This window comes from Pelecanus crispus, chromosome 4 (assembly GCF_030463565.1).
Source record: "Pelecanus crispus isolate bPelCri1 chromosome 4, bPelCri1.pri, whole genome shotgun sequence".
Taxonomy (NCBI): domain Eukaryota; kingdom Metazoa; phylum Chordata; class Aves; order Pelecaniformes; family Pelecanidae; genus Pelecanus; species Pelecanus crispus.
This window is the reverse complement of record NC_134646.1, coordinates 41,187,726-41,214,622: the sequence shown is the minus strand read 5'-3', so window position 1 is coordinate 41,214,622 and position 26,897 is coordinate 41,187,726. Positions and strand designations below refer to the sequence as shown.

The 26,897-nt window shown below is 35.6% G+C and overlaps 1 protein-coding gene across 3 annotated transcripts in view; it reads left to right on the top strand.

Annotated features, from left to right (window-relative positions):
- The window catches only part of FSTL5 (follistatin like 5), a 303,783-nt gene that overhangs the window by 194,093 nt on the left and 82,793 nt on the right, over window positions 1-26,897 (top strand). For all 3 annotated transcript variants that reach the window (XM_075709268.1, XM_075709267.1, XM_075709266.1), the window contains exon 6: window positions 6,752-6,918. In XM_075709268.1, coding sequence (XP_075565383.1) covers window positions 6,752-6,918 — 167 coding nt within the window. The remainder of the gene's footprint in view (window positions 1-6,751; window positions 6,919-26,897) is intronic.

The following is a 26,897-nucleotide window of genomic DNA, read 5'->3' as shown; positions in this document are numbered from 1 at the left end:
GTAGGAGCAATATTATTTTGCATTCGGTTTTAGTAAGTTCTGAAGATATTTTAGAAAGATAGCAGAAAGATATTTATATCAGAAGATATTTAGAAAATTATAATAGAAAACCTGATCTTAATTTGATCTAATTTTAACTGAAGGACAAACAAAAGTAGGTCTATAACATAGATTCTAGATAACTGAAGAGAAGCAATGAGAAAAGAAGTACTTTCATCATTTTCAGTAAAGCACTTGCTATGTCACATGAGAACCGGTTCACTCAACTAAAACACTGGGAATTAGTAGAGAAATCATAAAATGAATAAGGAGCTGGCTGAAAGGGAGGTGATATGGGTTCAATGAAATGGGAAAATACCACTTTGAGAAGAAGTTATTAGTGAAGTTCTCCATTGACCACCTGGGAAGCAAACTTATTTAATGCTTTCACTAGCGCCCTGACAAAAAAAAAAAAAAGACAAAAAAAAAAAAGAAGTCTCTCAAAGACCAAGATCTGGGAGTCATCATCAATACAAAGAAATGTTGGATTTCTGTAGTAGAGGAATTGGACAATGTTGAAGCCTGTTGCAGTGAAAGTGTGATGAAAGGTAATGTTACAAATTGTACTTGGTTAATAGTAAGAAATTATACTTCAAGCTGAGAACTAATCTACTGGAAAGAGTAGAGTAGAAGAAAGTTGTGTGGACCTGTCAATCACAGGGTAACTGTAAGGAACCAGATGAGATCAATGTGAAAATAGCAACTGCATTCTACAGACATATTGACTGAAGTGTTTCAGGAAAAGATATGGATTAGTTGATACGTTGCACTTTTTTCATTCAAAATATTGTGTACACTTTTATTTCATGTGTTTTTAAGAAGGATGAAATCCTTCTTGATCCTTTCAAGCTGGATCAAATACAGTGATAACTTCAGTAACGAAAAACCTGATGCGAGGAACCAGAAGAACTTGACTTGGTGCCATTAAGCAGATGAAAGGTAGGGGACTTCGCGGAATGGCTGTAGCAGCCAGGAAATTTGTCAAACCCTTTCAACCATCTAACACACATTCCTCAGCCAATGCAGGCGTGTCTTATATTCAAACCACCAGGGTTTTTTTAATCTTGGGTGTTTCTGAGCCCCTCTGAGTTATTTTTTTCCTGGTCAATGTTAATGTTTTTAAATGTCTTCCCAGTAGTTAACACTTACTCTGGTCTCACCACTTTTGTCCTTTTAAAATCACTTCTTTTTATGTTACTTCCAACCAGATATTTTTACACAGCTTCTGTAACCTATTCTGATGTCCACACCTCCTAACTATACCTCTAGCTTTTATTTAAACGGATCTCTTTCAATTTTTTGTTTGCCTTTTCCCCCTTTATCTGAAAGATCGTATCCAGTGACTTTTTGTAGTCAAGAATCAAGGATGCATGCCAGACTGATATTGCATCCGGAGGAGTTACAAAGTCATTAAAACAGTATACCATAGTAGAGCATTCATGCTTCTGATAACAGCAAGCTATAAAAGGTAAAATCTACTGGCTACTTACATATAATATTACTGCTCTGTAAACAACAATATTGAGATTTTTTTTTTTTTTTTTTTGCTTGGTGTTAGTAAACTGAATTAATTTAATTTCCATTTTTTCTGAACCTTTACTCTATTTTCTCATTTAAAATTAAATAAACAAAATGTGTGACACTAAACTTCAAAGAATTATCATTGCTTTACAAGGGCAACATGAAGAGAAAGCTAGGAGTCATCCTAGCGGGTGATATCTCCCAGTGCCATGGCTTCAGTCTCTGGCAAAAAAAGTATTTGTCCTCAGAACCGGGTTTATTTCTTTCAGGGAGGAAAGAAGAGATGGTAAATGCATCGTTTAGTTCCTGGGCCTGTCTTTTCCGTTTCCAAAGGAATGTCATGGAACCTGGTCTCTGAAAGAGGTGCTGCCCTGTACATCCCAGAACACTTTGCACACACCACACCTTTCCCCCACACACCAGTGTTTGCCTCTTCCACCCTGGCTGCAGACAGTTGATAAACAGGGATCTTCAGAGAGTTAAGTGTCAAAGAGCTCTGCTCGAGGTACTGCTTTGTAGGCTTAGGGATTTTTGGATTAGTTGGTTCTTTTTTTTTTTTTTTTTCCCCAAGAAGGAGAAAATATATGCAATAGTTTTATCTGTAGAAAATAAAAAAAGTTAAAATATAACATACATAACATTTTTTTTCTATGAAACAATAATTTAAAATATACATAATTGTGTAATATATGAAGTTTTTTTACTTAAAAGTTGCTCACTGTTTTGAGGGAAAGCTGTGCTTCTAGTGCATTTATTAGAGTGGGGTTTTTTTTCCATAACTTTTAAGAAATGTGTAATATCAGTGCATTGACCAGTTCCAGGTAGGACAACTGTTTCTTAATTTTACAAAATTTTGCATCTGGCTGTTTTATTACAGTATAGGCATGTGATAGAAGTTGTCAATGGAATGTAAAAATATTGTATTGCAGATTGAGAATTATTTAAATAATTCTTAGGGATTTCCTCTGGCAAAATTAGTGTTATCATCTTACATCATTATTATTATGATGTATGGCAAGGCTATCATTACTGTTAAAAATAAGGCAGTTAAAAAAAAAAAAAAAACAAAACAAAAAACCAAAACCAGATGAACTGTTAGTGTCAATAAAATAATACTGTAATGACTCTCCCTATTTTGATTTCAGAATGCCATCTTTGCTAAGGTAGCAAATGTTAAGTTTTACATTTGATAGATGTTCCCTTTTCTAGTGTTGCACTCTGATTAAATGTCTAATTATAGACATTATAAGCATGTCTATAATAGTTACTGGCCTTCTGTATACAGGCATCTATAGTGATACTGGAGTTAATTGAAAAAAGAATATGAAATCTTTTAGAATTTAAATTGGCTATCTCAGTTTATCATGTGAAGGCTAGCATTTTTCATAGAAGGCCCTATATCACAAGCTGATTTCATGATCATTACTTCATGACTTTCCTAAATTAAATAGTGACTTTGGAAAATGCAGATAATTACCCCTTTATAAATGGAGTATCAGAATATTTATCTACCTTTTGAGATCTTTGCATAATGAATTCAATAAAGAAGCAAAATATTTGTACTATCGGTTGTCTACCAGAAGTTTTGAACCATTCAGTAGCCATGCAGGTATGTCTCAGGAAGTCTGCGTGATAGTGTCACTGAAGAACCATCTCCTACAACACAGGAGTTGAAATGTTTCTGATGATGCAATAAATTTTAAAAAATGCAGTAAGTAGCACAATATTCAACTTAATTCATACATTTCCTTTTCATTAGTGTAAAAAATTGTGTTAGATAATGCATATAGTTAGAAAAAGAGAAGAGTTGATCTCATTTGTGTGTGTCTGGTGGGCAGTATCACTTGTGTTTTAAGTCATGGAACATTCATTCTGGAAAAGAGTCAGGGTGGGTTTTTTGGTCTAAATATAAAATTAATATTTTTATTCACACAAAATTGAACCATTAAGTTTAATTATAGAACAACAAAGCTTTCTTTCATGAAGTTATTGAGATGCTTCTCTGATGTTTGCCTTTTGGGGGAAAAAAAAAAGAAGTGTAATTACAAAGTATTGCTTTTATGAGGCTAAAAAGAACCTATAAAGGATCTTAGCTTGCTTATAGGTTGCTGCTTTGCTATAATGGAAGGATTACTGTCTCTTATATGAAAGTAATTTGGTAATTAAAAGAGAATAGATACATGATGCCTTTTGTAGTTTACTTAAAAATGAAAGATAAAAAACCTAGAGATTTTTCATGCTTTAGCAGCTGAGTGGAAAAATTGCTATTTGGATGATCTTCAATTCCTATATAGCTCTTTTGCCTAATATGACAAAATCCTTATAAATGTAGAATTTTAATAGGTTATGTTTAATCAGGCACGCCACAAGTGAAAAGAAAACCCTCAGCTGTTCAGCCTCTAACCTATAGGCAATTATACAAGAGGGAAGAGTATACAATGTCATCAAATTAATGTGTATCATTCTTTTTTTATGTAAGCGTCCAAATGAGTTGTGGGACATAGAAGTGAAGTGGCCTTCTATTAATATTAGAGCTGTTTAGTACATAGATTAGCAGAGAAAGTTTCAAGGTCTGGACTGCCATCACACATGTCTAAATTTTTAAAAGATTATTTGAAAACTTGATTAAATTTTGGTTAACCTGAGAAATGAGAATTTTACTACTGGATTGAAATGAAAATGGATGCTAACATAATTTTTTTTTCTTGTTGAAATTTGTTCAGTTACTTTGGTTTTAGTTTGTGTTATGGTACAAAGGTAGTTACTGAAGTCATGCATTGTTTTTCTTGCAATATGAAATACCAGAGGCAATAAAAAATAGGGGAAAATGTACTTTCCATAATGTTAAGTTGAGAGTACTTCTCTACTAATATTAATTTTATTTGCTTGTTTTTGCATCAAGTAGATTTGTACCAAAATTGTATGACAAGGGTTTCTTTAAATTAAATATAAAAATACTTTTCCTTTAAAGGCTGCATACTCTGTATTTACCAGCATATTTGTTCATACTGAATTTAATTTCATTAGGATTTTCTTTACTCCTGTTTTTTTAAAAAAAAAACAACCAAACTTATAAAACTTATTTTATATTCCAGTCACACAGGTTGTTTTAGATGTTTCACATACCATGCCATAAATTGTCTTCATTCTCACAGGATATTAATTGAGTTTGGATTTGCTGCACTGGTATTAATTTTAGAAATCCTGGATACTTTTCAAGAGCAATGTTGACATTTCTTCATGATTCAGACATTAACTATGAATGTGAAAAAGAATTTTGTGTTCCTCAAATTTCTTATACTGATTGAATTTTCCCATACACATGCTCTATGCAGAACGTGTGTGTTTGCATGTATTCTTGGTGGTTTTGCTTCTAAATGTGTTAACAGTTTGTCTGTCTTGAAGAAAAAACAAAACACACATATACACACACACTCTAGACCCAAACAAAAACCTGTGACACACTTTTGAAATTGCCTCCTTTAAATTTACTGTTTTACAGATATTTCACATTGGGGTATTTTAGGTGACACTAAATAAATTAAAAGTGGCTTGGGAAGCCTTGTGATATTGAATCATAGAATGCTTTGGGTTGGAAGGGACCTTTAGAGGTCATCTAGCCCAACCCAGTGAGCAGGGACAGCTTTATCTAGATCAGGTTGCTCAGAGCCCCAGGCAACCTGACCTGGAATGTTGCCAGGGATGGGGCCTCCACTGCCTCTCTGGGCAACCTGTTCCACTGCTTCACCACCTTCATTGTAAAAAATTGCTTTCTTATGTCTAGTCTAAATCTATTCTTCTTTAGTTTAAATCCATTATTCCCTGTCCTGTCACAACAGGCCTTGCTAAAAAGATTGCTGCCATCTTTCCTGTAGGCCCCCTTTAAGTACTGAAAGGCCACAATAAGGTCTCCCTGCAGCCTTCTCTTCTCCAGGCTGAACAACCCCAACTCCCTCAGCCTTGTAGGGAGAGGTGTAGCCTCCTTGTAGGAGAGGTGCTCCAGCCCTTGGGTCATTTTTTTGGCCCTCCTCTGGACCCACTCCAACAGTTCCATGTTGCACTTGGCCTTGTTGAACCTCATGAGGTTCACAGAGGCCCACCTCTCCAGCTTGTCCAGGTCCCTTTGGATGACATCTCGTCCTTCTGGCATGTCAAATAGCTTATCAACACTAGCAATTTCTACTGTGCTGCACAGTAAGTGCAAAAAATAGGCAGCAAATATTTGTGAATTGAGATTATTCACAATATTTCAGGTGATGCACTGCATTTACTTCAGTTTTGTCTTTGCCTGTTATACAATATTGTACTCTGTACTTCTACCAGTCCATCCTGGTTGTTGCTTCTGTTCCTTGGCAGACAGAGCAGTTTTGGAATGGATGTAATGATGTGCTCTGTTTTTTCCAGTTCGCCCCCCCTGCCCTTTTTTCTGTATTTAGAGAGATTTATTCCAGTACACACCTGTGTATTTTTCTGGCTCTGAATTTCTGCAGTTGTTGTAAAAGGAATCATGTTTGACCAGAGAAATGTAATAAAAATCATTTTAACACTGTTTTTTAAAAAAGACATTAGCAAATATGTTTAGACAATGATTAATGCATATTCTTCCGAGACTGAAATGGGAGAGATTACTAATGTCAGTTTGATCTAGAAACTGTGTTTTCACTGATATAAAGGAAAAAGCTCCGTAAAAACTGGCTTACCAGAAAAGAAATCGAATGCTTTAATTTTATATTCTGAATGCAGAGGTCACTTTGTTGTCCATTTCAGTCTCAGTCCTGTATGTTTTGTACTCTGAGCTCTGTTTGTATGTTTGTCTTTTGAAAATGAACTCATATGAATGACTCTTAGTTCAGATAAAGGTGCTGACTACTCTGCTGCATTGGCCTTAACTGTTAAATAACTGCCGGTGTCTGACTGTGGGTACGCTGTCATATTTATTATGGTCTTACCTCTGAAGTAATTGTCATGTTAAATGCTTCTCTTCTTACAGGGTGATACTTGTCAGTCAATTTAATTGAAATGTCATGCTGACCTTTATTTGAAATACTCTGAACTTCCTGTGGTTGTTGGAAGTTCTTTTTACTTTGATTCCAATTAAAATCCTTAAATTACCAATGTACAAAAACTGCATGCTAATTAGCCTTATGAAACTGCCTGCTAATTAATCTTACAAACAATATATCTTTTGCAGAGGTAGTTCAGCTGAGTCTGCCTGAAGATCAGAAACTAAGCACCACTGCAGCAACAGTGGGACAAAGTGCTGTCTTAAGTTGTGCGATCCAGGGAACTCTGAGACCTCCCATCATCTGGAAGAGGAACAATGTCGTTCTGAATAGCTTAGATTTGGAAGATATCAATGTAAGTAAGATAAAGCTCTATTTAACAACTTTTTATCAAAACTTTTCATAAAGAGTAGAAAAGTGATATGTAACAAGCTCAATACTTCTGAAGTTTCAAAGATGACAAATGGAAATGATATGCCTGCCAAACTCAGTCTGTTTTTATTTTGCTGTGTATTCAAACCCTTGTTGTTAAATGTAGAGAAAACATGTTTCACAGACCAATCATTTAAAGGAACCAATATAGTAATAAAAGTGCATGAGGACAAAATCACAGCCCAAAATATAGTCTGCATTATACATTCAGGATTAAACAGTCTTCAAACATCTAAAAGAAATCTGTGAAATTTACATTTTAAGAAATGCATAGTGACTTAGTATGAACAGATCATAATAATAACCTTATCTTCCAATAATGCACAAAAATGTACTTTTTCCGAAATAAGTCTTTTACTACAAGATTTGTTGTTTTGCTAATTCCTCCAAATATTCAGCAGTGTATATGGTACTTCTCAAAGAATCATCAATGAATATTAGTGTACCTTAGAAATCTTTTTTTTAGGGAGGTAAATATTTGCCACCTAACTTTTCCATGACTTCGAAATATGGAGCAAAATAGAAAATGAGAAACATAATCACATCTTCTGACAAAACTCTAAAAATAAGCTTTCAGTTGTATTTTGTTTGCTTGTCTGTATGCTTACTTTGCTTTGGCCATTTTATATTAGCAAAGTTGTAAAAGTGGAAAAAACATTACATTGGGAGTTGTGCTTGCTCTCTGACTCAAGTGAGCCCGAAATCACTGGAACTATTACATGTGTGAAATACCACCACAATCCAATATCTAGTTTGTTTATTCTTATTTCATCTTCTTATGGATGCTTTTATTTCTAAGGTGGCAATTGTACTCTCACATCACCTTTGGTTTGTTTGCTGTTTTTGCATGAGTTCTGTTTGTAAATTGAACTTCCTCACAGTGGTGCTTTGTAAAATAAGGGGCAGTTTCAAAACTTGTCTTGCTTGAACGGTAGCTTTAAGGCACTTGAGAAGCTTAGGATAAAACCAGCATCCTCTGAAAAGTTCTCAGTTAAATAATTGTTGCTTTTCTTAGTTTGGTATTAATCATATGACTGACGTTCAAAAGTGTCTTGCCCACATTCACGAGGCCCTTTCTGGAATATTTGTTAGCTTTCTGTAAATATTCATGCTTCTTGTAAATAATGAATTGGAGTTCTTACTAATCACTTCTAAGTATAATACATGGCATGAGATGTAGATAGAAACAGGAACATGCATTTGGACACAGAGAAATAAAAGGGAAATGATGAATGGAAATAATGACGCTAACAGCTCAAACTGAAAGGTTCAGTTGACTGTATTTGCAGATGCAAAAAGAGCAAGTGCTTTCAAAGCCCGATACATACATTTTGAGTATGAAAATGGAAAAAAACCCAAAAAAACCCAAAAAAACAACAAAGAAACTTCTTGTGCTAGGTGCAGGTACCCAGGTGCTGGCAGCGGGGGCTGCAGGGGTGGCCTCTGAGGGAAGAGGCCAGGGGCTGCCCCATGCCACACGCAGCCCGTTCCAGCCGGTACCAATGGACCCACTGCCAGGCACAGCTGAACCCCCCTGCCACGCTCATGGCACCTCTGGGAAAAATTCAGAAAAGGGCATAAAACACCAGAGAGACAGAGGAGTAGAGAACAGAAAGAATGAGAAACAGATGAGGGAAGTCCAAGGCTGGAGAAGGAGGAGGTGCTCCGTGATGGGGCAGATAGCCACAGCAGCCACACTGGAGTAGGTTTATCTTGAAGGACTTCAGTCCATGGAGAGTCCTGGCTGGAGCAGACAAAAAGGGTGAGGAGGAAGGAGATGCAAAGAGAAACTGCTGTGTACTGACTGTACCCCTCCAAGGTTCTGCACCACTTAGGTGGAGAAAGGAGTTGGGAGTGAAGGAATGAAGTTGAGCCTGGGGAAGGGGAGAAGAAAGCTGTTGTTTTAATAATATATGTCTTTTGGTTTCCCACCACCCAAATTAGTAATTAGGTGTTTATTTTAGTTGGAAACAAATTAAGCTACATTTCCCAAGGTTGAGTCTTTTTTCCCCACCGTGGTAATTAGTAAGCAATCTCCCTGCCTTTATTTCAACCCATGAGCTTTCTTTTTCATGTTCCTCTTGTTTTCTCCCCCTGTCCTGCTGTGGGGGTGGAGGGGGAATGAGTAATTGAGAAGCTGGGTAGGAGTTTGGCTATTAGCCAGGGCCAACCCAGCACACTTCTGAAGTACTTAGCACAGCTGGAAGAGAGTAGAGTATCGAATTTTTGAAGACTCATGGGATGCCCAATTTGAAGTCAGATTGCAGTGGTGGTCAGACATTCAAAGCAAAGTTGAAATTGCTAGAATTGGCCAGATTTGTTTATATGTAATAGGAGAGGAGGAATGCGTCATGGTGTACTGGATTGACAAGCCACAAATGTAAAAAGAAAGGTCTGCAAAGTGTTACCTGAGTGCTGGGATGACGCCTGTGTGTGCATTTTGAGTACAGGTACAATAAGAACTATAAAGGGAGTAAAAGCTTCCAAAGACAGGAGTGCATAATTCTGAAGATGAACGTATTCACTGTTTATTTGTTAGTTTAAGAACAACATGAACAAACTGGAATAGTTGGAAGTCTTTTTTAAGCAAAAGTTATGTTATAGGTTAGTCCTTTAATATTAACAGTTTAGTTATCATTCAAATATAGAAAGAGAATGACAGATCCAATATCTATGGAGTGAGGCACTAAAATTAATAGTACTTATATATGTACAGGTGGTATTCACCTAATATGTCTTTGTAGATAAAGTAACAAAGGGTGGAAGAAAGAGGTAATGGAGTCTGGATACAAAAAAAAAAAAAAAAAGAACAGGTATAAAGACATTGAGTTAAAATGGTCCCCAGAGTGTCTTTTCTTCAAAATTTATTTTACATGTTTCATTGTTTGCACTGATTTTATATATTTATTTCTAGATGTTCCCTTAGTTTGTTTCTTTCTTTTTCTTCCATATTTCTTTGGTCACTCTATACCTTTCTGACCCTTGTTCGTCATATGTTCGGTTCTTACAGTTTCACTTTTGCTTAAAGATCGTTATGTAGTGTCCTGGTTTTGGCTGGAATAGAGTTAATTTTCTTCCTAGTAGCTAGCATAGCGCTGTGTTTTGGATTTAGGATGAGAATAATGTTGATAACACGCTGATGGTTTAGTTGTTCCTAAGTAGTACTGACAGTAGTCAAGGACTTTTTCAGCCTCCCCTGCTCTGCGAAGTGCACAAGAAACAGGGAGGGGGCACAGCCAAGATAGTTGATCCAAACTGGCCAAAGGGCTATTCCATACCATATGACATTATGCTCAGCATATAAACTGCGGGGAGTTGGCCAGGGGCCAGTGACTGCTTCTTGGGGACTGGCTGGGCATCGGTTGGAGGGTGGTGAGCAGTCACATCATTCCCCCCCACCCTGCCTTGGGTTTTGTTTCTCTGTCTCTCATTGTTCTCCTTTTCATTACATTTTTTATTACTATTATTATTATTGTTATTTTATTTCAATTATTAAACTGTTCTTATCTCAACCCATGAGTTTTTTTACTTTTGCCTTTCTGATTCTCTCCTCCATCCAGCCGGGGGGGAGGGTGAGTGAGCCTAAACTACAACATGTAGCCATAATTTAGTATCTATTCAGGCAACGTAATAAAAATAAAATCTTGGGGAAAAGAAAAATAATTGGACAAAAAAGAGTGTAGTTTTATATTTCACTGTGGAAAATGAATTTAGTACTTGAATATTAACTTCAAAGGAACAAATGCAGAGGGAAACATAGTGTGCTCCAGTTTATGTCTCAATTTAACCACCGAAGAACGTGTTGTACTTATTCAGGCAATTTTAAACATTCAAAACCCCTAAGTCCTTGTATAATTTAATATGTCCCCAGAGGCAATGTGTTCTAGGCTTTACTATGGCCATATTATAAACCACAATCATGTTTGCCTAACTCTCAAAATTTTTAATTTGCTCAGTTATACAAGAACCACATCCTTGCATCTCAAGAGTAATAATGTTGTGTAAATAGTAGTACACTTTCTGAAAAAACATGACAAGCACTGACCTGGGAAGATAGATAAGCTTTTTTTTTCAGAAAAATGCATCAGAGATCATCATAACCGGAAGTGAGCACATACATAGGAAACCAATCAGACTAAGCGGTAGTGACAGTGTGATTTTGTAAATCATACCAAGTGCTGATACATAGAAATTAAGTTTTTGCCCTATGCAGTTCTCTATGAATTAAGCTATTCGCTTCAGGGAGGGACAAACTCAGAGCAATATAATGTCCTAGTGTTTTGACAAATGGAAAATTGCAACAAGAAGCAAAAGAGTCCAAGTCTAAACTCAAATTGTGAATGTGGAATTTCTGTTTTATTGAAAAATAGTCTACTCCCCCACTGAAAGTATACAGGATATGTGCCGAAGGCTGTCACCTCTGGAGTGGCTAAGAGCCAGGCTTAAATAATGAATAGTGTTATATACTCTAAGACTTTTTAAAGAAATACTAAGAAATAGTGTTTGACTTTCAAAGGTTGATAATCAAAATTATATTTAAGTAGTGCATTTAAAAAATGATAAAGTAACTCAGAGAATTCTATCAAGTGTGTGGTCAGATATTAATAATGTTAGTGATAATATCCAGTTGGTAATTTTAGAAGTCCTTAGTACTCCTCAACTATTCTTATGGTACATATGATTACTATTTGTGGAAGTAATGTATCTTGCAACTGATCTTTCTCTTATTGAAACTGATGGGAGTCAGGGATAAGCAGCATCCATCTGAATGAAACCATGAAAAATTGTATGCCTCTGCAAATTTTACTTAACTTAAATAGTAATGTAATTGTGCTGTGACTCACTACAGAATTGCTATCACAGGACATTTTGCTGATATTTTAGTACAAATCTAGAAAGGCTTTTTTTTCGTGCTGTTATCATGCATCTTAAATTTCTTATCTGTTTTTCCACTTACATCTTTAAATATGTTTTTTTCTAACTTATTATTCATTATAGAAAAAAATTCTCACTTATAGAAAATTTAAAAATAGCAGATTTTTTCCCAAATGCAATATGTATTACTTTTTCATGTTAGTTTATTCACTTTTTAAACAGTTTTTGTATCTCATTTTACTTTATTCTTTTTCTGACCTTTTCCTTCAGTTTTGTGTTCAGCTTCTTCCCTATACCTGTCAGCAATCACACTTTTCTTACAAGATGTCTGCCATTTGTTCTTATATTTTCACAAGATATACTTAGATGACTTGTCCACATGTGAAGTTTAACATCTGCTAACATACTTAAATTAGTAACTTTTTAAAATAGTGTAGTTCAGCTTCTATTTTTTGATAAAAGCTCATGATATCTTTCTTTAGGCCAGCTTCATGGGAAGGATGCAATATTTTCGTTTTGGGGTTTTTGAAGTTATGTATAGATTATCTTTCACTCAAAACTTCTCATTTGTTCATCTTGTTAAAATTAATGTACAGATTACAATTTTTACTTTTTTGGTATTGTTCAACAGTCTGCATACTTTTATTGATATAATTCCCCACCACCACCACCCCCCCAAAAAAAACCCTACAACCCCAAAACACCATAATGGAGATGCCATTAAAAGCTAATGTCCTCTGAAAGAACATATTCCCTTCATTACAGAGAGTTCTGCTCAGCAATTGATGACAGAAATGTTTTCAGCTTGTCCAAAATGCTAAGCATATTTCCTAGAAAGAACTTCTGGCATCTGCCCTCTTTTCCTTCCAACTTCTCATCCTTTTTTCCCCCTTTTTTTATTCTTAAGAAAATTCTCAGGAGAACCTCATGAATTATTACCTTTCACATTGTCTTCTCCCATGGGATAGTATGGACCTACATACAAACTTCTCTTTATGCATGGTTAAATCATTCTTAGTAAGATACAGTTATGATTTTAAGGCAACGGTCATAAATATAAATGTCCTGTTTGCCAAGAATTTATTTTTTGTGTGTTTGTATTTATGACAGGATTCCAGGTGAGCCAGAAACATCAGGGAAATATGCCTCAATCTTTTTTCTGCTCCCCAAAGACAACAACTCTTAAAAGTAAAAAATCTCAAAAAATGTTATTAGGATATAAACTAGAGGACTTAAATTTAAAGAAAGTGAGGATTAATAGGCAAAACAGAATAGAAATTCAGAATTCATATAAATGGGTTTCTTCTTTCTCCAGTGTCCTAGATGGAATGCCTGCTGCCAGGGTTGGTTTCAGTCAACTCAGTGACTTTCTGAATTGCTGCAGCAAGCTCCGCATGGTCTTCCTTCATTCCTTGGGAGGGTTTCATCCTCCCTGAAGCTTTGCCATTGCCCCTCTGATCTTGTGGAGTCTTCACTGTGACTCCCTCAGCCCTGCGTGAGGGAAAGTGTAGGGATCCTGTGACATGAAGGGAACACAAGAACCTGCTTCCCTTTGGCCTTGCCTTCAGAGATGATGTTCCTAACTTCTTCCTTTTTGGAAGACAGTAACTCATAGTCCAACAATGAAAAAATCAACCTGGTCGGTCATAATACTGTAGTCAAAAATCTACCAATCCTGTTCAATACAAAAACTGGTTCCTGACCAGCTTATTTTGAACTTAGTAAATAATAGTTAAATTGCAATGCAGCAATTGCAGTATCATATCTTCTGTGTGGTCCAGCAGTATTCAGTGTGTTACAACCAGGATATATGAAGTTCATTTTAACAGCCTAGTTGCAGGTTTTCCTTGTACATTAAGCTTATGACACCTTTTAAACCCATCTGTTACATCTCTCTCTTACTTCTTCTACTGAATTTTTTAATGAAGTGGTTGGATTTGATTAACAGTGACTCATCAAAGTCAGCATGTTTCAATTTTTTTATCTGTATTGAATTGCCCTTTATCTGTTACACAGTCTTTTTTTTAAGTAGGATGTATTATTACCTTTTCTCTTCTATTTAATGGGTGAAATACCAATGTTTTTTCTCTATTCCATCTTAAAAGTAAAGTGAAAATAGTTATTGTCAATATGCCAATCAGCTTTATCAAATCTCTAATGCTTTTTTATTTACTTATCGATATGCCAAAAGTACTTAGTCTTGACCACCAGTGCAATCATGTAATTTAATTCTCTTCTATCCTTTATTTTTCTCCTCCCTTTTTTGGAATCTGATTTTGAGTCCTAGTTAATTCTTTAGCAGTGAGATAAATCACACAAAAGGGAAACTTTGGATACATGTCAGACTTCCAAGATTTGACATGTTTTAGTTGCTTTGAATATTGAAGCTATTTTAATATTTATTTCAGTGATGGCATGATGAATGCTACTTTAGACTGTGCCTTGTGTTTTCATGACACTGTAAAGACACATTTAAACCAGGTACTATTGTTGATCTGTAATCTTCTGGGTTAATGAAGTACAGTGAAAAAAGATTGTGATGAGGTTTCATTCATAAGTACTGATTCCTGTTAAAATAATCTGGACATGCGAGTTCTATAACTCTAGCTTAATCAAAGTTATAATACTGCAGAACTTTATGATACAGCTTATTATGTACATCTTTTTATGGTAGAGACTATTTTAACTTTGAGCCAGCTGATGATTCTCTCTTTATGAAGAAGCATTAAGATCCTCACAGGCTTTCTCTTCTCTTGTGCTAGATCAGTGCTCTTCATTTTGTCTTCATTAGAAATGAAAGTGTTGATTTCCGAGATGAATGGAATCATGTTCTATGGACCATGATGTACTCTCATGCTTTCAACAGTGTGACCGAGATCATGATCTGGTCCTTTTCCTATGAGAGAGTGAGTGGGGCAAAGTAATTGCTTCTTGGAAAGCTGAGTCCCTTGTCTTGCACTACTCATAATTCTGCGTTCTACAGCTGTTTCTGCTAATCATATCCAAAACAGCAGAGTCTGTTAGTATTTTCCTGTTTGTTTTTCAGAAGTTAAAAATGAAAGGCCTTGTGACAGTGAAAGGTGGTAATAAAACACATACATCCATTCCCCCTTGCCCTGAAGGAATCCTTGAAGATAACCTCAGGCAAGCCATGTTAAACTACCTGGAGGGCAGCACTGTACATTTTTGACATCTACAGAGAGAAACTGTTAACAAAATAAAAGGGATACTGTGGATTTCTGAATTGATTGGTTCTTCCAAACCAATTTCTTTACATAGCGCATTGAACACCTCTTTAGAAGAGTAGCTGAAATGATAGTTCTGTACTCCTAGCTGTTTAAGAGCTGTCGTGGTTTAGCCCCAGCCAGCAACTAAACACTACGCAGCCACTGGCTCACTCCCCCTACCCCGATGGGATGGGGGAGAGAATTGGAGGAGTAAGAGTGAGAAACACTCCTGGGTTGAGGTAAGAACAGTTTAATAATTGAAATAAAGTAAACCAGTTATGATAGTAATAACAATACAGTAATGATGATAATAATAATAATATACCAAGCAAGTGATGCACAATGCAATTGCTCACCACCCGCCGACCGATACCCAGACAGTTCCCCAGCAGCGATCGTTGCCCCCCGGCCAAACCCCCACAGTTTCTGTACTGAGCATGACGTCATATGGTATGGAATAGCCCTTTGGTCAGTTTGGATCAACTATTCTGGCTGTGCCCCCTCCCAGTTTCTTGTGCACCTGGCAGAGCATGGGAAGCTGACAAGTCCTTGACAGGCATAAGCAGTACTTAGCAACAACTAAACCATCAGTGTGTTATCAGCATTCTTCTCATCCTAAATCCAAAACACAGCACTGTGCCTGCTACTAGGAAGGAAATTAACTCTATCCCAGCTGAAACCAGGACAATCTTCTGTGCGAGCTGAAATATATGAATACCAAAGGTGTTCAAAACAATGTTATTCTTGTTCTCTGTAGGCATATCTTCCTGTACATTGCAGCTGATTCTGTTTAGTTTCATTGGGGATTCCAGAATACATCAGTGACACTTTTTTTAGAAATTTAGAAATTTCTAAAAGTAAGCTTAGAATATGAAGACAGCAAATATAGTTATATTCACCCTTGCCTGTTCTATTTTTAAGTTTTTGATAGTAAATACTAATTAGCAGATTCTGTAGAAACATAGAAACATTTTAAGGAAGGTACAGAGGTAGTGGTTTCATTTATATTAATGTTTTCCTTTCAGCAAGCTGTCTTTTAAATACATCTCTATTTTTCTACCTTATTATCCATTCGAACATTGTTTATTATTGTACTACTGCTATAGTAACTTTTACTCCTTTTTTCAGTGACATGAGAACTTCTATCACACCTACCTTTCTTTTCACTCTTGCCCATCTTCCCTGTATTTTAAACTTAGTGGAAAGCTATTTGTTATAAGCTGACTTCAGAATTTTTGTAAGCATCTTTTTTTCACTACCATAGTATCTTTCTGCCCCAACCCTTTCTTTTCAGTTCATACTCACTGTTTTCTCTGTTCTTTTCTATATATTTATATAGAGAGATGCAGGTTATGTCTGTGCTATATATTTTTGACACTAGCAAATTCTGCTTGCGGTATTAATTTCTGATTAGTGCATGAAAAAATTGCAGTTTGATATTTATGTACAGTTATAGACTTACTCTTCTAATTTTTTCTGTAGTATACATTCCCTCAGCTAGGTGAAATCCAGCATCATTTCTGAATGCTTTTATTACTAGTTACATATTTATTTTTCCAACTTGCCCAGGTCATTTTGCAGTACTTTTGCTATCCTACTAGACTTAACACTTTCCACAGCTTTGATAAGAATTGTGTGATAGAGTTTTGTAGGATACAAAAAGAATACTAAGCTTTTCAGATTATTATTTTAGAAAAGAAGTCTTAAAAGAGCAACCTGGACTAGGCTACAGCTAGCAGGAAGGGTCAGTCCTTCTTAAAAGCATGAGAAAGATGCTTTGTTGATAATGGCCTCCTGTGGCTCACAGCCCTGACTTTTAAATCATTGCTATAGTACATTAAATAGGAGGGCCACATCACCAGTAACAAAAGTGTTTTGATATCCAAGAGTCTGTTTCACTGAACAGAGAGGCACAATTGCTTAAACACCAAAAGAAAGGAACCCTTTCTGCCCCTCCCTCCCAAGCATCCCAGGAGGAAGAGCTAAGATAGGTAGGACATAATTACCTATTGGGAATTTGGCTCAACTGGCATTTGTAATACTTAAAAAATAATAATATTTAAAAGAACATCCTCCAAAAGTGTACCAAGGTATTGATTCAGTACTGACTCAAAAAGAAAATTGCCACCCACCTGTAAAATCACCAGTACTGCTACTTGCAAAAGTGACATGAAGAAAATTACTATCCAGATCAAGCCTGCTTAATTAGTGAGCTCTGACAGGATTACAACAGAAGATGGTATGTCTGCCATGCTTTTCAAATGATGACATTTAAGATTTCTCTGAATCAAACTGCTCAGTGTTCTATCTACCAATACTCCCATTACCATATATCCATTAATATCTAAATTTTATTGATGATCTACTGTAGCACAGACTGATTTCTCTTTCATCACCCAAAGTTCTGTGCCATATGTAAATGTTACCACCTTCCTGTGTATTCTTCCTTTCCTTGTTCCTTTTAAACTCTTTTTATATAGGCATCTAGAAAATCTAGAGCTCCTTTTTCAAAAGCTTGCATTCAGAACTTTTTTTCTATTTGGATATAAGTAAACTTTGTCTCCATTGACAAAGTGTTTTCATTATTCTGTTAAAGAAGGGAGATAAAATAAACTAAAAGTTTTCCTCAATTTAGTATGAATTATGGCAATGCCTTTATCTGTCAGTACTTTTAATGGTTCCTGTAGTTTTTCTTAATTTTTTGTGTAGGTTTCTATTTCTAGATCACATCTATATAGCTAAAATGTTGAATTTTAACTGCAGTATATTTTACAGGGTTTTAATAATTTTTATTTGTTTAAATTTACCATGATTAACACTGTGACACATTTACGTGTCATGATCATGAAAACCTTGGAACATTGGGAACATTGGGAACAATTGGTCAATAAAGCAGTGGTCCTCTTTCTCAGTCCACCATCTGGTCATACTTCAACTTTGAGCTGAAGAAAAGGTCTTGAGGACGGTCATCTCTACTGTCTCCTCCTGGCTATTCTCAGCTGGGCTCCTTTTGCCTTTTGTTATGTTTGCTGCTCTGTCTTCTCCCTCATTTTGGCAATGCTTTACAGGTAATAAGATTGATACGACCATACATTTTTACATAGTCTTTGGAACATCTGTACAGTAATGACATATTTGGATGGTTACTTGCCTGATTTAGACTTGTTATATCTGGAGGTGAAAGCTTCCATGTTCTATTTTCTACATTCCAACACATTCTGTCAAGCCCTGATGGAGAATCAGCTTTTCAGTCTTTCTTGCTTTTCATAGGATTACTTTTTTCTTTGAAGCTCTCTCTGGCCTCCTGCTAGTCTGATAAAAAATGTAGGACATGTACTCTTTAAAGTGGGTGGGAATTACAAAAAGGAAGATGCATTTGTGCACTGGGGAACAGGTGCATCAATGATGTCCATCTAATTCTCCTTTCGTGTATGCCTGGCTATTGTAGCTCTTAAAACTCCAACAAGAAGTAGAGAAGTTGAAACAGTGATCCTAAATAATGTCTAGTTTGGTTTGGTGTAAAAATTTATCCTACCCTAGCCTAAGGAAAATTCAGGTGAATTTGCAAAGAATCACTGAATTTGCATTATTTATTATGCTTTTGCAGGTAAAATGAGATAAATGTGACTGGATTTTTGACTGTTACCCAAAAATACTTACCAAATATGTTTTTGTTTTGCTGATTATTAATACTTTTCTTCTAGAACTTTCTAAGGAAAATATCTTAATGTTTTCCAATGTTAAGTCTTTTCATATAGATATTTAATTGAACACTTAAAGGAAAAAAAATAAAAGAAAATTTTTTTAACCTAAAATAAAATTCAGAGTATCTTAGTAAAAAGAAAACATTCTTGTCCACTCTCATCTGAAATAGGTTATCTTGTCTGGTTTAAAATCAGATTTGGGTGTCCATTTATTCTTAAGAATTTTTATAACAGCAATAATTATGCATTTCCTTTCAGATTCTCATTTTACTTAATTGGGATGAGACTATATCTTCCTTTGTAGAGTATGTGCTCCTTCCAGGCAAAAGTCTGTATTTGCAGACCTGTTTATGTTAATGAGAAATAAGATGGAATTGCCATACTCTGGCACAGTAAAATATCAATGCAATACCACTTTTGTCCATGAGATGTTTTAAATTTTGTGCAGTAATTTGGCAAATGTCAGGAATTCTGTAAAGTTCTGGCTATTGTCACTTACAGTTAATGAAAGATGACTGAAATGCTGTTTTGCCTTCCTGTTTTTGACATGATATACATTGGTTTTAACATCAGACAAGAAATTAATTCATGAAAAAGGCTTTGAAGTTTAAGCTGTGAGTGTTAAAAAATGAACATTTGGAATTATAGTAGAAGGAAGGCAGGGGAAAAAAAGCCACCTTTTCTCCCACCCTTCTGCATTAAAGATCTTATTTCTGACATGAATTCTATGATTAGTTAGCAACTGTTGACAATAGGGTTATAATTAGAGTAAAACATAGTTGAAACCAAGGGTTAGCTGGAGGGATCAGCAATAGAAAAAGAACTTCTGTGCATTTCAGTCTTCCACAGTAAGACTGTACTGTATATAAGAAAAATTTGTATGATGGTATTTCAGTAACACAGTTACATATGGTGACAATAGCATAGAAGCTTTCCAATGAATAGTGCTGTCCCATTGTTTAATACGAAAGAATAGAACAAAGGTGAAAAAAGAAGGTATAGTATTATGTGGATTCATGGTTCATAAAGGACTTGTACTTCTAATGAATTTTTGGGTCCATTACAGAAAGCAGTAGTTAAAAAAGCAAAAAATTAAATACAGGAGACAAATATAAACAACAGTGGTTTACTGAGAAGTAAAATTATTTTGGTAGATCCTATAGAAACTGGAAGTCTGTTAAGAAAGGGTTAGCTATTGTTGCAACAAAAGAGGATTGCTTATTATGGTTGGCACAGCAGTAGTGAAATTGAAGCAGTGGATATCTCACAGAAGAGAGGACCTGTTACTTTCAATTCAAAGAGGGCACAAGACTATGGTCATGACTCAGTGTGATACTCTGATTTGCCTGTGAAACTTTTGTAAAAGTGTTTTGTTTAACTGGAGTTTATGGTCTTACTTTCAACCATGCAATTGAAAGTACTTGTGTTCGGGTTTTCTTAAACTGTTATAATGCATAGGAAACACATGTACCTCGATTAGGCAGTTTGCTTCAAAAAAATACACAGTTTACTAAACATTTTGCAAGTAGCAGGATATGGTAAACTTTATACGTATAACAAAGGATGTGAGTGTTTAATAAGAGCAAAGTTGCTAAATATCAGCAAAATTTCTTTACTTATAACAGCCAGAAAATATTAATGACCACTGTTCACAATCCCTTCAGGAAATGAGGAATTTCCATCCTCATTTCTGTGGCTTGAAGGCAGACTAGATCTAACAGAAAGATATGTACTGGAAAGGAGAAACATAAATATCTTACTGGTCATAATATGTAGAAAATAAAAGATTTTGTTAGTTCAGCATTCTGCTGTTATATTTGTATATGAGCAGCCATCAAAAGATATGATGCCTGTAGGCTTATTAACTGTCTTCATAACATCTTGGCTTCATATTAGTAAAAGGACAGAAGTCCTACTTAGTACAGCTCTAGAAAATATGTTTGTCAGTGCCACCACATGCCGAAAGTTTATTTTTTTTACAGACAACTTTCTGAACACTGTAATTTATCTTGTTTTGTACCAGGATCTTCTTGAAATAGCTTACAGTTTACCTGATCAGAAACCATGACCAGAGAACACACAGGACACATTCATTTATGTAGAGAGGGAAAAGAAAAAAAAAAAAAAAAAAAAATTGTTCCTACATAATTAGTTTCAGTGGTTACAGTGAAAGTCTTGAGGTTGCTGCCAATGACACTGAAGTGTCTTTTCTTTCATTGACATCAAGGAATTGATCTTGCCTAGTAAAGCTTTCTTGTGATAAAAGATTAAACCGATGAACATGTAATGTTGTATTAGTGGTTTGAGCAAAGGCAGTGTGTGTGTGATGCTTGCAGATAAGTAAGACTGGTATTAAATGTAAATTGTCTCAGCTTTCAATTTTTTATTAGTGTAATTCAGCCTTTGCTTGTTGTACACGAGCTCATACTAAGTGCTTAGCTCAAATTGACTGGGATTTGCTGTTTGCTTAAAAGGCTCTAAGAAAAATATTTTTATGAGAATTGTGTGTGTCAGTCTGGGCTAGACCCTTGTTAAGTGAAGCTGCTCTGCTAGCATTCAAGCTCTCCATATTTTGTTTTTATAAGCAAAGAGCAAAGGATGGCAACAGACAGATGTCACTCACTTTGTATGTATTCAGGTATATACTTTAAAAAAAAATTGCATAGGAATGCCATTCAAAATTTTACTAAGCATGTATGTGCCAGTTTCTTATATAACATAGTTGATAACAAACTGACACAAATGGTACTGTATTAACAATCCAAGTAATGTGTGTGACTGGCCCTATTTTCTCTCTACTATTGTCTGGAGATCATACATTAATGCTGCATATAAAATGAGAGATCATCTTAAAGAAAACTATTCAAGTTACAATATGCTGGTTTTCCCTTTGTATCCTAAGAATAACCTAAAGTGAGTCATTCTGATTTTCAAAATCGGGTTTGAAGGTACAAGGTCTATTTTTTCTTTTTTTTCCTGTATCTCTTCAGCTACAACACAGTAGGAGATTCCTTACCAAGCTCTATCTTTTTTGTTTTAGGTAGTTTTGTCTGCAAGACATTTGAAAGCTGTATGTGTTTGACAAGGTATTTTATTGCCCGTTGGTTGGTTTATCACATGTACATGGGGTAGTTTGTAATAAACCAAGATTTATCCCGCAGAGCTTTTGCAGACTGCATAACACTTGAAGACACTCTACCTGCCTGTCTGTCTTACTCCTGAATAGTACAGAAATACATGGGATGGACTGGATGAAAATTGAATGAAAATTTTAGTAATATGAAAGTATAAGGGGTTATTTTTGTATTGTATGTAGATTCTCTTGAGGTCGTTAAGAAACATCCTGAGAAATTTGTTTCTGTGAAATAAAATAAGTGAGTTCTATTGCTTTAAGGTGAGCACACTTCAGGAATCAAAGATATGGGGATGATCTTGCCAAGCTCTTTCCACAAATCTGACCCTAAATTGAGGCACCTTAAAGTGTAAATCGTGTCAGTACTTCTGCTTCCTTGGGGCCTCTGAGGACTTAGACATCACTTTGGAATGTGATCTGATATAAGTAAACTGCACAGTGCAAAGCTAGTTTCTTTTTGCAGATCTAGCTTGGAGTGTAGTAATAAATACATCTACAATTAAAGCCAATTTAAAAAAAAAATAAGAACAGTTTGGGGGAATTGTAATAAACTGTGGTAATTGGGGAATTATAAATTCATGTCACTGGTTATGACGTTACATTGAAAACTATTGAGAAATTAATTTCATATAGCTTTATCCAATTAAAACTGATTATGTAACCATTTGTTTTGTTAAAAAGAGGTAGAAGTTAAATGGTATGTGAGTCATTCTGAAGATCTCTGTATGTAACAGGAGCCAATAAAAAAGACAGCTGTATCAGAGCATGCTGAAATTTCCATTTAAAATAAGCTGTATCTACTCAGTTGGAGATTTTGAGTGTCTAAATAAATTAGCAGTCATTATTGCAGATTCATAGCAAGATAGCATAAAGTTACAGGGTTTTTTTGGGAGTAAAAGATAGTGATGTTTTATGGATAGCCTCAAGATCTCTAGTACTTTGGCAAAACCGTCACTTATGTCTAGTTCATATCTCTCATATATAAGATCCAAATTCTCTTTACACAACTACATATAAAATTAAGTTGTTATTCTCACTGGTGATCTAGGAGTGAGGGGTTTTATGACATTTTTCTGTGTGGTCCCTCTGCAGGTTCTTAGGAAACTTGTAACAATATTAGGTTTCAACATAGCAAACCCAATTTTTAATCCACTGACATAGTTTGAAAAGCACAAAGCTGCTGCATGTTTTCCATAGAATAATAGATGTTACCATCTATTAGATGTTACTATTTCTGCATGAAGTGAAACTGCAGTCCTTACTCTATCCAAGAGAATAAAGGAAAAATCATACATCTCTACTTATTTAAGTAGGTACAGTGTTATTCTATTCATTTTTAGTCAGAGAAATAATATTTTTCTCCGATTTGCTAAATACAGACAAATCCTGTTCAATTCAACTAGTGGTCAGGGCTCATGCTTTACAAAGTCTCATTTTAGGAGAGATAATGGAGGGTGATCTCTGCATTGACCATTTGTAAGACAAGATTAGGAAGATATGCCTGAAGACTTCATCAAAATCTGAAATTTACTTAGATGTTCCAAATTACTCACTGGATGATCACCTTTTTCCCCACTGACAGTAGAGTGATGCTAGCAAGGCTACCTTGGTGTGCTGAATTACTCTTTTTTTTTTTTTTTCTAGTCTCCCCTGTGTCAAGAAACAGAAGGACCAGTGAAATACAATATCTAATTGTAGCTAGGAAGTTTGTTTCTATGGTCAGCAGAGAGAGGTAGACAGCAACTCAAAGCAATGAGCAAAGACAAGTCCACTGAACTGTCCCATGAAAGGATTTTGTTAGCTTTAGCTTTCTCAACTAACTGTAAAAGAAGCTTAGGAAGATTAATTTCCCTTGACTAAAGTTAGCCTGTATTAATAACCATGAACTATTGTCTGGTGTTACATTCTTCAGAGTAGTTTCTGTTAAGATCCTGCCACTTTCTACTGTATATACTATACTACTACTTACTACATTACACTGTGTTCGTTCTTTCTTTAAGCCTTGACTTGATTCACAATCTTCTGTCAGGCTGGCTCTTCAACCGGTGGATTTACACTAGATTAATGATTTGTTCTTATTGCAGCTGTAAAATATGAGATTGGGAGAAGGTATGCAAAATTGGTGCTTAGGAAATTTAGGTTTTGTTTTCCCTCTCGAGCTAGAAGCAAAACTTAAAAAATCTTGGATTTGTGCCAAATGCAATTATTCTCAGATTTCTTTATAGAATTTAATTTCTTCTTGACATGCAGTAACAAACCGCAGGGTTGCATTGCTCTGCCAACATGAACAGAGAAACTGATTACTTGGAAAGTAGGAGTTGTAGAATTGACATTAGCATGAAAAGTCTGAGCTGAATTTAACTGGCAAACCAAGCGTATATCAATAATTATTTTAAAAAATGTTTCCAGTTAACCCTTAAAAGGTTATCTACTCTCTGTGTCCTTGTAATAAAGTTACAGATACTGAAAAACAAATAGATAAAATATGGACAAAAATGTGACATTAGTATTACTGGTACTTCCATGAGTCAACTGAAATCAATTGCAGAAAGCATGGAGGGATGTATAGGAAAAGAAGGAGATTATGGGTACTGGATGTGTTTTACAAGCAAACAAGTGTTGTTTTGAGAATATCTAGATGGCTGCAATTATTGATGTAGCTTTTCCATAGCAGACCAATGCAAAATTTTAATTCTTAGGTGCAAATTATTTTCCTGATCAGTTCAGAGACAGATGATTTTTCTTTTTCCTTTTCCCATAAGAAAATCAAGATTTCTTTTAAAAAGGAGGAGGGGAAAATCCCTACCTAAATTGTGTTGTCATTATCACTGAGCTACTATAATAGTGTTACAACATTTACATTACTTATAGTCAGTAAAAAAGATACGAACCAATATAATTTTCTGCCTTGTTTTATGTTTATCAAAGACTGCAAATAGTGTATTTGGTCTGGCTGAGATGGGAGTTAATTTTTCCCATAGCAGCCCTCCTAGTGCAGTGCTTTGTATTGGTAGCTAGAAAGGTGTTGATAACACACCAGTGTTTTGGCTATTGCTGAGCAGTGCCTGCACAGCATCAAGGCTGTCTCTCCAACATTCCCCCCTCACCAGTAGGCTGGGGGTGGGCAAGATCTTGGGAGGGGCCATAGCCAGGACAGCTGACCCAAACTGACCAAAGGGATATTCCACACCATAGGACATCAGCTCAGCAATAAAAGCTAAGAGAAAGGAGGAGGAAGGGGGGACATTCATTATTTACATTTGTCTTCTGGAGCAACCACTACGTGTGCTGAAGCCCTGCTTTCCAGAAAGTGGCTGGACATCGCCTGCTGATGGGAAGTAGAGAATAAAATCTTTGTTTTCTTTTTTTGCTTCTGTGCGTGGCCTTTACTTTTGCTTTTTTTATTAAACTGCCTTTATCTTGACCCACGAGGTTTTTTTTTTTTTTTTAATCTCATTTTCTCCCCACCTGTCCTGCTGAGGAGGGGAGTGATAGAATGGCTTGGCGGCACCTTGGCATCCAGCCAAGTTCAACCCATCACATACAGATTTCATATGTAATCAGAAAGCTATTATTTCAAAATATTTGTTGTTTGCTGATTCCATTTATTAAGGACCCAGTAAGCTAATTTTTTTCTGGCTGAGGATAATGTAACTAAGAAGTCACATCTTCAGTTCTCATGTCCTCATTCCTGTATTCTTTCCTTATTGTTCTTGTTACCTTTTTCTCTCTTTCTCCTTCTTCTTCTCCTCCTCTTCCTTCCTCTTTTTCTTCCTCTTTTTCTTCCTCTTTTTCTTCCTTTTCCTTTCCCCAAAGTGCAGAGTTTTGGAGTTAAAAGTAATGTTTTGAAGTTCTTTAGAAGTTGAAAATTTTAAGGCCATAAGAAGATTGTATCAGTTGTTTCTTCTGACCTACATGAAGCAGGGCCCATAAAATCAGTACTGTGAAAGTGTGTAAGTGTAAACTGTGGTGCATAGAAATGACTTTTTACTGTGTACCCGTGTTGAGGTACTGGTGCTTTCTGGTGTTCCAGGAAAAACACACAGAATTCATCAGCTGCCAGAAACTGAGCTTACAGCGGGGAAGTTTCAAAAGAAGATTCTTAATCCGTTCATAGATCTCTCAAATACAGTACGTTCAGTTTTATAAAATGTTTGGATCTCAGTGCAAAAAGTTGAGGTTGAAATGCTGTTCAGAAAGTTATCATCTAGGCCTAAAAAATTACAAGAGTAAAAAAAAAAAGTGAGACCCCCCCAACAACAACAAAAACAAACAACCAAAAGACCCCACATAAAAAAACAGAAAGAAAATATTTTCTATTTTTTGAGTTCAAGATGAACCCTTTGGATCACTCAGAATATAGAAGACGCAGGTGCCAAGCCCTAATTATGTACAGTAATGATTTAACTATTGTGTACCTATATGTTACTTGGGTCTCTAGGCACTAGATCAGAAGTTATTGTGTGAGGGAGTTAGGTCTTCTTTTCTAGATCATGTTTTCTGATTTCAAAAAATATAAAAAAGTCTTCTGTCAATTTTGGGTATAATGGCTTCAGATCAGCTAAATGTAGACTGCATTCCTAATTCAATTTTCTGAACTTCTTAAATTCTGTGAACTGAATTCTCAGTTATGTGTTGCAAGTGAGATTTGGGAAGGGAACAGTGGGGGTGCAATGAGTGAAAAGGAAAATAAAGACATGATATTTTTCATTTTGGGAGAGGTGTTTTTTGGGGGGAAGGTTGTGATCTCTAGATGAGAGAATACTCAAGATTTGGAGTACAGAAGGGTTTTATACAAAGCAAAAAAAAAAAAAAAAAGGAGAGAGGAATATTTAATAGAGCAATAAATTAACTGTGGTTTAAAAAAAACCCCCACAAACCAAACCAAAAAAAAATCCTAGTCTATGATGATGAAGAAATTCAGTCTGTTTCATTATACATTCTCCTGTGGGGAGAGCTGGCA